Raw genomic sequence first — 13751 nt, forward strand, 5'->3', positions numbered from 1 at the left:
GTTTTAATTTTGGATTCATCTTTCTGATCCGTTTTCTTAACACCCGTATTTTCTTTCTTCACAACTTTCTCTTTCGAGTCGGATTTCTTCACGGTTTTTTCTTTTGAATCCAATTTTTTCAAAGAATTGTCTGATTTATCTTCATCGTTCTTTTTAGATTCTTTTGCTCTCTCACCCTTCTTCTTTTCGTCACTCTTTTTGGCACTAGAGTCCTTATCTTTTTTCTTTGAAGAAACTTTGGAGTCTGACTTTTTGGCTTCCTTTGCCCTTGACTCTGAAAGCGGCGCCGTTGTATTAGAAACAAGTCCATTTGTTAGGGGCAAATGCATATCTCGTTTAGCAACCTTAGGCTCGTTGTTGTTAGGTTCATTTTAACAACAATGTTTTCAAGTTTAGTTTCCCCGGAAACCTTAGTGCTGTCCCCACTCAGATCCCTAATTAAACACTCGGGAGATTCCGGTGAAGCCTCTTCACTACTAACGTAAAACGAAGCACTACCCGGTCCGTCTTCACTTGATTTTTCACTGCTCTCCTCTGAGAAGACGTCGTCGTCATGTTCTATGCTTTCAAGCGAATGACCGTCACCGACCTCGGAGTCGGATTCGCTTCCAAAAGACCCTGCAAGCAGAACAAAAATAAATTTATTATCGAATCAACATGCGATCCTAGACACAAAATCCTTTAAATAGCAAAAGCTCTCGTGTTCAGATTGAAAATGCCTTAAAAAGCATATTCTTGAATCTTGTAATATTCAATTTCAACATTGATGTCGAAAGTATTATCACGGGCTGAATTTTTGTATCCACGATTGGGGCTGTTTAACAAAACAGTAAATATTTAGCTGTGGATGATTACTGTCAATGTATACACAATAGACTTGAGATAAATTTAATTACTACAGCAATTCTTCAGTTTGCAGTTTGTAAAAATACATGTCAGTAGAGCAGGCCTTTTTCTACTGGTTAACGATTGGGAAAGCTCATTATCAAACGCTCGGTATCTATAAACAAATAAAAAAACAAGCCTTCGAAATGTTCCGTTCCCGAAACAAGTTTAAAAAGCAAACTATGCAGAACTAAAAAACAGAAGCGCGTTTTCATAACGTTATGTCTAAAACAAAATCAATAAAACATTAGAATAATAATAGATCGAGCAAAGCTGAAAGTAGCCAGATGTTATATTTGGGAGAGATCCGTGTGCTCTTCTTCCTTATAATTATCTGCAACGGAAACACATCTTGCAACACATCAGTGTCAGGTTAGCCATGGCAACGTCGAGGCATCAATCAGGATGATGACACAACATTCATTTCAAATAGTTAAGTTGCAACTACAGTAATTAGATGTTTTGTGCAAGGACGATAAATCGTAGCTACATTTTTTTAAACTTGGGGCTTGTATATACGATAAATGATAACAGACATATTGAGGCTGCATAACGATAAATCGTAATATATGAAAGGCGGCCTTGAATGGAGTCGTAATACACACAAGGTGGCCTTGTATAAAGATAAATAGTAATAGACACAGGTTTAAATATACAAATGGTGGCCTTTTTGTAAACGATAAATGGTAACAAACACAGGTTGAATTAGTATTAAGGTAAACAGTAATAAACAAATGGCGGCCTCGTTTAAACTATAATTAGTAATAGACACAAGGTCACCACGTATGAACTGGGAATCGTAATAGACACGTGCTGCATATGCACGAACGGTAAATGGTATTAAACATATAGTGACCCGTGAAGAGCCGAGTTAGAACTGGGCCCTGTTCCTCAAAGCGATTGTAGCGCTACGACTGTCGTAAGTCTATGTTAAAGTATGGGAGTCACGATCATCTTAGCGCTACGATCGCTTTGAGGAACGGGGCCCTGGTCTTCAGCAACCCATGCGTGTCGTACAAAGCGAATCGGGAGGTCTGGCTCGCTGTCTTGGTTGACACGTGTCATCGTATTCCATGTTGTTGCTCATGAGCGATACTCATGCTGTTGATCATAGGATTGTCTGGTCCAGACTCGATCATTTACATACCGACGCCATACAACTGGAATACTCATGAGTGCGGCGTAAAACAACAAACCAACCAGCCAACCAACAAAACGCATGGCAGCCATGTAGGAACATTGCAATATACACATGATGACTTTGCAGAAACAATAAATCGAAATAAACACCATGTATGAACATCGTAAGAAACACAAAGTAACCGAGTACACATGACAACTCGAAATAAGCTAATGATGCTCTTGCATAAAGGATAAATCGTAATTGTCACAAGATGACCGCGCATAAAGGATAAATCACAATAAACAGGACGGTCATGTCATAACTACAGCTCATAAGAAAATTTTAAACATTCATTGACCTCGAATGGACGATAAAAAGTATGAAACAGATGTTCCCCTCATATAAACTATAAACAATAGAGCAGATTGTCTGTATATGATTAGTCATAACGATGATTAGTTGGGAAATGTCGTAACAGTATATGACATCTGACGATAACAATGTCGAGCTTGTTCCGCAGCAGTGGTAACTAAGAAATATAATCGAATTGATGAAATGATTCGGTAACTTCAGATCCTAGTCACTGGTCACTGTGAGGAAAGTGTTCTCTATGGACAAAAGAATGACTTCGAGGGTGATAGATTTAAGAAAAAAAGGTTAGAATAAATTAGAATAGAACATTTTCATACAACATTGAAAGCATTAAACATCGCATAACCCGTTGTCAAGAAAATAACAGTGACTGGCGTGAGGACGCTTGAGATGAGTACATCCACACTTGATAACTGTCCCAAAATGTCTCCCAGTGTCCACTGACTCACTCTAGGTGAAAATGGACAACTACGGTGGTCACAATAGTAGATCTGCTGACTTTCATACGAGTACAGCGGTGCATCAGTACGAGGAATGACCTGGACTAGCTTCACGATAGTCTCATAATAGCAAGAAAAGTTTTACTACAAGTAAAACGTAACATCATGTTGACCCTAACCCCATCCTACCTAAAGCATATTACCCAATCCCACGCTACCTAACAAGCATATTACCCAATCCCACGCTACCTAACAAGCATATTACCCTAACTAGCATATTACCCACCCATCACACACTACCTAACAAGCATATTACCCAACTAGCACATTACCCGCCCATCACACACTACCTAACAAGCATATTACCCAACTAGCATATTACCCACCCATCACACACTACCTAACAAGCATATTACCCAACTAGCACATTACCCACCCATCACACACTACCTAACAAGCATATTACCTAACTAGCATATTACCCACCCATCACACACTACCTACTAACACCTAACATCATATTACCCAACTAGCATTACCCACCCATCACACACTACCTAACAAGCATATTACCTAACAAGCATATTACCCAACTAGCACATTACCCACCCATCACACACTACCTAACAAGCATATTACCCAACTAGCACATTACCCACCCATCACACACTACCTAACAAGCATATTACCCAACTAGCATATTACCCACCCATCACACACTACCTAACAAGCATATTACCCAACTAGCACATTCCTGTGGTCCTGTGTGGTTGTCCAGCCATGCTATGTGTGATTCTGTCCATGTCCTTCCTTGTGGTGATTTTCCATGTGTGATTCCATGCTACATGTGATTCTGTCCATGCATGTGTGTCCATGCTACTGGGCTGGTCTGTCCCATGTGTGATTCTGTCCATGCTGTGGTCTCATGCTACATGTTCTGTGATTGTGCTGGGTGGTCTGTGTCTGTGTGATTCTGTGTGCATGTGGTCTCGTGATTCTGGTCATGTCCATATTCCTTTTCATGATCCATACTACATATTTTCATGATTATTCTTTCATGATTCTGTGTGTTCTGTCTGGTCTCCATACTTCTTCATGATTCTGTGTCTGTGATTCTGTCTGTCTTTCATACTGTGTGATTCTGTCTGTGTCTGTGGTCATACTATATTTTCTGATTATTCCATGCATGTTTGTGATTGTGTCTCCATACTACTGTGTTCACTGTGTGGTCATGTGATTCTGTCCATGTGGTCATGCTGTGATTCTGTCTCCATGTGTCTGTGATTCTGTCCATGCTACATGTGATTCTGTGTCTGTGTCCATGTGTTCTCTTCATTCTGTGATTCTGTCTGTCCATATTCTGTCCATGTGTGATTCCATGCCTGTCTGTGCTTCTGTGTGGTCTGTCCATGTGTCTGTGTGCTTCCATGTCTGTCTTCCATGCCTGTTCTGATTCTGTCTGTTTGTGGTCCTTCCTGTTGATTATTTTCTTTTCTGATTCTGTGTGGTCTTATTATACTACATGTTCGTGTGTTCTGATTGTCTTTCTGTCTGTCTGTGTCTTCCTTCCTTGTGATTCTGTCTCTCTGTCTATTTCCTTCTGTGTCATGTGTCTCATGATTCTGTGATTCATGTGTGTGATTATGTGTGGTCTGTTCCTTCCTGTGTCTGTGATTCTGTTCCTTGGTCTGTGTCTTTCTGGTCCTCAGTTGTGTCTGTCTGTGTTCTGTGATCTGTGGTCTGTGTTCATACTTCATAACAAGCATGATATCCAACCCTATACTACATAACAAGCATGATACCCAACCCCATACTAAATAACAAGCATGATACCCAACCCCATACTACATAACAAGCATGATACCCAACCCCATACTACATAACAAGCATGATACCCAACCCCATACTACATAACACGCATGATACCCAACCCCATACTACATAACAAGCATGATACCCAACCCCATACTACATAACACGCATGATACCCAACCCCATACTACATAACAAGCATGATACCCAACCCCATACTACATAACAAGCATGATACCCAACCCCATACTACATAACAAGCATGATGATATAACAAGCATGATACCCAACCCCATACTACATAACAAGCATGATACCCAACCCCATACTACATAACAAGCATGATACCCAACCCCATACTTACATAACAAGCATGATACCCAACCCCATACTACATAACAAGCATGATACCCAACCCCATACTACATAACAAGCATGGTATCCAACCCCATACTACATAACAAGCATGATACCCAACCCCATACTACATAACAAGCATATTGCCCAAACCCATATCACCTCACTAGCATATATTACCCAACCCCATACCACCAGAACCAATACTACTCCAACACCATACCGAGGATATTACATAACCCAATACGACCCTCATAATACCCAACCACTTTACTACTACTAAAACCAGCAAGAACGGACAACCGAGTCTGGTGCTGGTACCGATATACAGTCGGCGTACAACTACTTGCACCAGTTTAAAGAAACACATTGTTAGTGAACTTCAAGGTCCCAGGATGAAGAAAACCGAAATACTACGTATGCAATTATGACAATTGAAACATCATCTACCATGCAAGAACAACGGCAAATAAAGTAACAGAATTACAGAAAGGGAAAAAGCCAATGAAATTAATAAGCCCGCCTTCGATCTGTTGCATAGCAACATAAATGAGACAACATTGACTGTTCCTAATCATTAGTTTCTGGATGACTTGCATAATCCCATTCCAACGGCTGACTAACCGTCCGCGTGTCAGGCTCAATGGTTAAGTAAATACTTTAACTCACCTTTGATGGATATATTTATTATCTTTCTATGATAAAATAACTTGGTTCTCATAATCTCAAGTGTATGTGTAAATATATGTCACATTTTGCTGATTATCCTAGTCAAAGTTGAGTGGTATAGAGGAAAATGAAAAATGGTATGATTCCATGCTCTTGTCAGAGAAAGCCTCCATCTATTGGTGCATTTATTATACAAACACAGTGCCCGGCGTAATACAAAATGAAATATGCCATTTCACTGAAAAATCAATCAAGCCTACAAACTATTTATGCATAAAAATCGAAAATTTGAATTCATTGCAGAAGTGTACAGAAACACACGCATTCTCGGTTTGTATCGGAATGATACTGAAATCTTTCCATACAATTTACTGCATGTTAACTATACATTTTTAACAATAATATAATATACTTGGTGATATAATTCCGTATAAGAAAATCCAATATTGTATTCCAGTACTGTGCATATTTCACATATGATACTTATTTAACCTTTTACTGAAAGATATTGTACTGTGTTTTGCCTTTTATTTATCAATAAAATACAAACGACCGAATAATAATATCAAATTGAATGAACAGCTGTTATTTACCAAGAGCATATTTTGCACATATGTTGCATAGTGCTTAAACTGGTTACACTACACCCAAGCAAATGCGCACTATGCGGTGTAGTTCAAGGGTTTCTCACTCACTATGTGTGCTGCACATGGCATTATGCAAGTCAGCAAACTAAAGCAAATGGCTCGAAACTAAACAACTTACAAATATTTAAAATGAGCACTGAATTGGTACCACGCACCCTGAAAGGTCAAGGTGAGTGAAGATCAAACATAGACAGGAGAGAACATGAGAAGACAAGGCCACACAATAAAAAAACCCAGAATTCAACAAAAAAAGACCATTTAAAAAAGCAAAGATTTCACAGTAAAACCAAACGGTGCATGGGCGTAGGAGTGAAGAAATATATACAACAGTTCCACAGTAACACGATTAAAACAACCAGTATATGTTTATATCCCAGATTTGAAGACCGTTCCTAATTACACTGTTTAGGGTAATAAATAATCATATACACGATATCATTATAATTATGTGGAGCTACATGTACGTATTATCTATTTTAATTTATTTTTTTAATTTCCTGACGCCCTGTTGCAAATAAGACGATACAGCCAGGGGACTGTAAAGTCTTATACAAAATCGTTATGGAGGAGAGTTTGAAAAGTGGAATACAGTAATTTGTTCTAAAAAACGAAACACGCTACAACACACTACAGCACATTCATTCACCAAACATTCATAGAATATTCACACATTTACAATACATTTTGGGGGTTCAACATTATCAAGACTAATTACATGATTACAAGAAGAAGGAATCAAAAAGATCACTTAGAATTGGCAAAATCATGGTATGACATCCACTTTTCATAAAACTTATCTTCTTTGCTTTTATTCTTTTCAATTAGATACCTATTATGTACATATTGTCTAAAGTGTTTAAAGCTAAGAGTATTTTTAATACTATACATTTATATATGTAAATTTAAAAATTAGCTAACAATAATAATAGATCAAAACATTATCAGTATATATATTTGTTCTCATTCCAAACGCAATAAGTTGTAGATTGTACGTCTTATGTTCCTATGTACATAAATATACATCAATACTTGGTAAACAAGGAATAATTAACTCTACATTCCGCTTAAAGGTAGCCATCGGCGAAGCTTAAACTTACAGGGAGACACTATCCATATGACCTTCACCTGGGCTTCATCTACTATCGGTATTCGAACTTCTGATAACCCGACACTTTGTCAATGTGCCTTTGAGCTAACGACATTCCACTTTATAACATTAATTGCTTTCGAAATACCAGCAATCCTCACAGTGGCTCTAGGTTGACGATTCTGTTACTTCCACTTTTTATGGGCTCATCTTTCGTTTCATTTTAACAAACATTTGCCACTTTCCCAAAGGCCCTAGCGATGTTGATCAGAGTACATGAACATTTCAACGAGAGGAGGGAAATTTGATATAGCTGCGTTTTAAATATGCTTTGAAGTTCAAAACAGTTCAAATATTTCAAAGTGCTACGGTTGAAAATGTAGAAGCTTGAAAATGTCATAAGAAAGTTGTTGTCACTATTTAAACATTTGTTGACGGAAATACTTCTGTTCCTCTTCTAAAAGTTCGACATTTCGATTGTCGTAGTTTCTCCGTAAAAAAACCATAAAGTAACAATTCGAAAATTACTTAAATCCCAACAATCTCACAACAATGTTAAGGAACAAGAGAAAACCATGCTCACGAACGTAAGATACGCACCTCCATTGCGATGCGCATTGTCGGCGTAAGCCCAGTCTCCAAGAAACTTGGGCCACGTGTGCCGCGTCTGAAGGGTGAGTCCATCATACAACTGTGTGAGGGGTGATGGGGGAGAGCGGGCTGTCTCCTTGCCCTCTTTCTCCTCCTCCTCAACCTTCTCAATTATAGTGGGGAACATCGGTGGGTAGGACACGCTTCGTTTGGTCTGGCACTTTCGTTTAGGGCTGCGGGATTTGACTGAAAAGGAGAGAAAAATGTACATTATAAATGCATCCATGAGTCGAAAGAAACCTATTTTCCATATGATCCTGCTTCTTTAACTAGGAGGGGCGGTGGGGGTAGTCTAATGGTTAAAGCGTTGGCTCGTCACGCCGAAGACCCGGGTTCGAATCCCCACATGGGCACAATGTGTGAAGCCCATTTTTGGTGTCGTGATGTTGCTGGAATATTGCTAAAAGCGGCGTAAAACCAAACTCAGTCAGTCAGTCTCTAACTAGGAGGGGCGATAGGGTTCAAGCATTCCCTCATCACGCCAAGTCCGGCGTGTCCGTTTATTCCACGCATGTCTCACCACTTTAGTGAATCCCAGGAATCCAGATATAGTTGTGGAGACATTGGTTCGTACTATTCCAAATGATTCTTGCATCACGATTTGCGGACGCAGATCGACATGGCGAATCGAATCGCTTCCCAGTTATATTTGTTCTTGCCATCACTTAATTCAAATGATCGTGCAGCCATATTTTATTCGAGCAAAATCCTCTTTAAAATACAGTGCACCATTTGCAAAACGTGTTGACGTCTTCTGTAAATTCATCAAATCCATATGGATATACTCCTCGTGACGTCATTGGTGCATTAGGAACTACAGCAATCAGTGTACAAAACAACAAATCAACAAAGACATTATCCTAAATTACAACCTTTTTCTTTTGTGAAGGTTGGATGTTTCAAAACAGGATAATTATCCTATAGATGCGATTGCTTGAATTAATCTGCCAACAACTGCCGCAAGAAAGGCCAAACATAACAAACAAAGCACACGCTGTAATTATGACTAAATCTGGAGTATTTTTCTAAATCTCGTCACATGTAACCATGTCTATTGCAAACCGAAATAGAAACATATCTTACTGGAGTTAACACACCGGCTTTGTCATTTTCCTTTCAGTTACGCAAATGAGTTTATAAACACTCAATATGTTCATGTTTGTGGGGAAGACATGTTGAGATTGGCCCAGTCAAATGTCATTTCTAATCGACATGATATCTGAACCTCTTAACGTTATGTCACATCAATAGATCACTATGCATGCATGTTTACGTAATACCATGACATCAAAGGGTGATAGTTACGCTGTCAATGTTGCCGCTGTCACGACATTCACTACAACTCCCAAGAAACTGACGTGCAGTTTAATCCAAACTCGACATGTCTGACAAACTCCGCCATTTTGAAATCCCACCGTTGGACCTATGACGGTACTGCAAAGGCCCAAGCTGGAATAGTCTGACTGGGACTGCGTTTGAGACTCTTTAAAATGTGTCGACAATGAACATTTGTTTTTAATATTGCCTTGCAAAGAAATGACATTGTAATGAGATACCTCTTTTAATCGGACTGATTAATCCGTCCACCAGACCCCAGAGAACAAAAGGGGCGGTGGAGTAGCCCAGTGGTTAAAGCGTTTGCTCGTCACACCGAAGACTCGGGTTCGATTCCCCACATGGGTACAAGATGTTGAGCCCATTTCTGCTGTCCCCCGTGGTGATATTGCTGGAATATTGCTACAAGCGGCGTAAAATAACTCACTCACTCATACAGATAACAAAATGAAATAGGAGTACAGCTCAAGTCTAGAATGATCTAGGTAGCTAGATATAGCTACAGCCTAAGGGCTGTTATGGGCTCCATTTGGATTTGATTTGTAGATAAATATATTTTTCAAAATCATATTTTTATGAAATAGTTTTATTTCTTGGACTAAAGGTCACCCTACGGACTGATGGGCACCGTCATTGTAGTTGATAGTTATACTGCAAGGAGTCATGGTTATTTGTTGAGTTCGAGTTAACGAAGGCTACGCACATGCAACTCGAAAAAGAACAATCGCAATTTCACCTGACGTCAGGGGAATGTTTAAAGACCAAATTCGAAAGTCATATCTCCTGTTGTTATGTTATTGTCAGTTCAACAAAAAAGGTCTCTTCAATAATGATGTTCTCGCCTCCCCAGTCGACTAAAGCAGTGAATACCAAATTGCGGTTTCTACAATACAGAAATTGTGGAATCGGTGCGAGTTATGGCATGACATTGATATATCAATACTCGGAATCGGTAATGCAGGAATTACGAGAATTATGAATATTCTATTAAATCAAGAGCAACCTTCAACTGGACAGCAAGACCGTTCCGTTCCCATTCAGACAATCGCGTATAAATAAATATTGATAATGGTACAGCAAGAGAAGGAATCGCAGTTATTGATTCTTTAATCATCTTCCTGATGCTGTTGGCTTCACGTCACTGCAATCAGTGGTTGCACCCTGCCGAGACACATTGTGTGGTAAAAGATACTTCTACTTAGCTTTGGGCAACATGACCGTGTTTAATGGTACTGGGAACTGTTCAGGCCAGACATCTTTCAAACGTGGTTCATGAATCCAACAAAAGTTGCTATGTCAACATATTGTGATAGTATAAGCAGTCTAAAGTATAAAAAGGTAAAATGTACATAAAAAATGTTTGCAGTCGCTATAATATATTAGTTAAAATGCTGTAATTATTACCTGTTATCTTAAAAACGGTTTCATTTTGAGGAGGTGCGATGAGTTAGTTTAGTTTTACACCGCACACGGCAACAGTCTGGACCAGACAATCCAGTGATCAACAGCATGAGCCTCGATCTACGCAATTGGGATACGATGACATGTGTCAATCACGTCATCGAGCCCGAAAACCAGACCCTATTAGTCGCCTCTTACGACAAGCATGGGCTACTGAAGATCAATTCTAACCCAATCTTCACAGGTTGTTGAGGAAGATATATGGAATGGTGAAATTGGATTATTTAGGACCTACTGACCAGAATCTCTGGAATGCGTGAAGGTTCAGGTTGAGGTTCAGTGTCGTGATATAGTTGGATCGAACCTCACTAATTCATTCTGCATTCATATCGCTGCAGATGGATGCGGCAGGATTGGCGGCGGTACACATTGCATCAAACCAAGGAATCAAACCCGAACCTTTGGCGTGACGACCACCGCTTTAACCGTTTGACTACGGCACCGCCCCCTTAAGGCATACAAGTCGCACAGTGACCAAGGCGGAAAATACCAGCACTCACTAACCAGTTCCATCACCCAACTACCCATCCATAACCCACTCACTAACTCACTCACTTTGTGTCCAACGCTCCACCACGATCTGTCTACACAGCGAGATCTTTCACAAACTCTGACACTCTGTACAGTTTCGTATTGTAACACAATTTTCATCTGCCGAGGAATCGCTCTGTCGGCGTTGTTTACCCTGTCTGGAGCTGTGATCACTCATGGCCTGACTACACAAACACATTCTGACAGTGCAATGGATGGTCCCCCTCTGGGGACGTGTACGTATAAAGATGCTTCTAGGGTTCTAGGCTCCACACAGTGTGCTGGCGGTGCATTGATTGCAACAATATTGTACAAAGCAACCACGAGGAGACGATACCAATGCTTCATGGAGTGGTCATATGATTTGATCGATCGCCGGTGTTCATCATGTGGTAGAGAGTGTTCTTGCAAACTGGGAGTGTAGAATGAAGCTGTCTGAACATCAACGCGGAACATCTTAATTTATGATATTAAGTGTCTAATGTGTTTGAAAACCATGCATTCTGATTCGAATGGCCTATAGCTAGCATTTGGAAAGACACGCTTCCCCTTTAAGTACATTTTGAGTGTTAACCATTTGAAGTAGTTGTTTTATTTCCTGCCCCCTGACAGTTATATCTGTGCATTGCATAATGGTTGTTTTAACGCTATGCTGTTCAAATGACACAATCCAACATAAGCTGTACAGTGACACGTCGTTAGGAGACCCTTAACTCAATATAACTTTATGACCACTCTCCATTATCGTTCCGGGGCTATTGTCTGTTAGCAATACGAGTGAGTGGTTTAGGTTTACGCAGCTTTTAGCAATATTCCAGCAATATCACGCCGGGGGACACTAGAAATGGGCTTCACATATTGTGCCCATGTGGGGAATCGAACCCCTATCTTCTGCGTGACGAGCGCACGCTTTAACCACTAGGCTACCCCACCGCCCCGCTAGCAATACGATGGCCTTATATGTCGACACTAGGATCAGGCTATGATCTATTATCAACTCCAAAGTCTTATATCGACACCGGATGTCTTACACTGAAACTAAGAGTGTGTGAGCGAGTGTGGTTTTACGCCGCTTTTAGCAATATTCCAACAATATCACGGCGGGGTACACCGATAATGGGCTTCATTCATTGTACCCATGTGGGGAATCAACCCGGGGTTTCGGCGTGACGAGCGAACGCTTTAACCACTAGGCTACCCCACCGCCCCTGACACTTATGACCTAACATCGACACTGGCTTCTAATAACGATACAAGAATCTAGTATCAACAGTATCGCCTAATAACCCCACTTGCCTCAATGGCACCAGTAACTCTGTTTCGCAACCAAATTTAGGGGGTGGTGGGGTAGCCTAATGGTTAAAGTGTTCGCTTGTCACCCCCGAAGACCCGTGTTCGATTCCCATCACGGGTACAATGTTTGAAGCCCATTTTTGGCCTATTGTTGGAATATTGCTAAAAGCGGCGTAAAGCCATAATCACTCTGTTTTGTCAACGGATAAACCTGACCGTTATCCTACAGTCCGTTCTAATGCCAGCTTATGGCATTTCATGTTCATTTCAGATTCAAACGACCAATGAAGGGCTCGCATCATGTGGTACGTTTTTTTCAAAGACTGGATCAAAGAATTCTTCAAACATATTGGCATCAAAGATATTTGCACAGCCAGTTTTCCCTCCACGTGTATTGATTGGCGTCACTGAAATTTGCTACAGCTGTGGCCGTGTATGTTAATGCTAATCGTGTATTGATGATATTTGCTGTATCGCATTACACTTACAGTGAAAACAAACATCCCCAACATCGCTAAAGTGGCGCGAACTCCAAGCGAACAAGTCACGATCGTGTGGAAGACTGTTTTGAACAGATTGTCAGTCAAGCTAAAGAAACCACGACGTTCATAATTCGTTTAACACCAGTACATTGCCAGTGAAAACAAACTTCCCCGTAATTACAAAGGGTTCGCGACAACGAGACGTTTTTTCAAACAATTATGCCCTATTTGCCGAAATTACGTACCAACGACCGCGTCTCCTGTGAGAGGATTTCGCGCAATGGTCGCGATCGAGGGGACCATAAGGACGCTTAATTGCTAGAGTGAGTGAGTTGGGTTTTACGTCGCTTTTGAAATAAATTTTATTACAGCAATGTCACGGCGGGGGACACCGAAAATGGGCTTCACACGAAGTACCCATGTGGGGAATCGAACTCGGGGCTTCGGCGTGACGAGCAAACGCTCTAACACATTGGGCTACCCCACCGCCCCTAAATTTCTAGAACGTTAGATCGGTGACATATCATAGGAGTCCAATTGTTATCAACTGGTAGACTGACATATTGAAACAGTATTTAGTGGGAATGAAGATACGTGTCCACATTT

General features: G+C 40.4%; 1 protein-coding gene across 2 annotated transcripts in view; it reads right to left on the reverse strand.

Annotated features, from left to right (window-relative positions):
• Positions 1-229: 229 nt before the first annotated feature.
• The window catches only part of LOC124291398 (myopalladin-like), a 97319-nt gene continuing 83797 nt past the window's right edge, over positions 230-13751 (reverse strand). Inside the window, exons 3-5 of one of the 2 annotated variants that reach the window (XM_046728385.1) lie at positions 7993-8229; positions 6424-6461; positions 523-618 (exon numbers count right to left, since the gene is read on the reverse strand). In XM_046728385.1, coding sequence (XP_046584341.1) covers positions 6430-6461; positions 7993-8229 — 269 coding nt within the window. In that variant the 3' untranslated portion in view covers positions 523-618; positions 6424-6429. Of the gene's footprint in view, positions 619-6423; positions 6462-7992; positions 8230-13751 lie in introns of both variants that reach the window. The other variant, XM_046728384.1, reaches the window with a different exon arrangement.

Source organism: Haliotis rubra, unplaced genomic scaffold, assembly GCF_003918875.1.
Source record: "Haliotis rubra isolate DU_JTF1 unplaced genomic scaffold, ASM391887v1 Scf490, whole genome shotgun sequence".
Lineage (NCBI taxonomy): Eukaryota > Metazoa > Mollusca > Gastropoda > Lepetellida > Haliotidae > Haliotis > Haliotis rubra.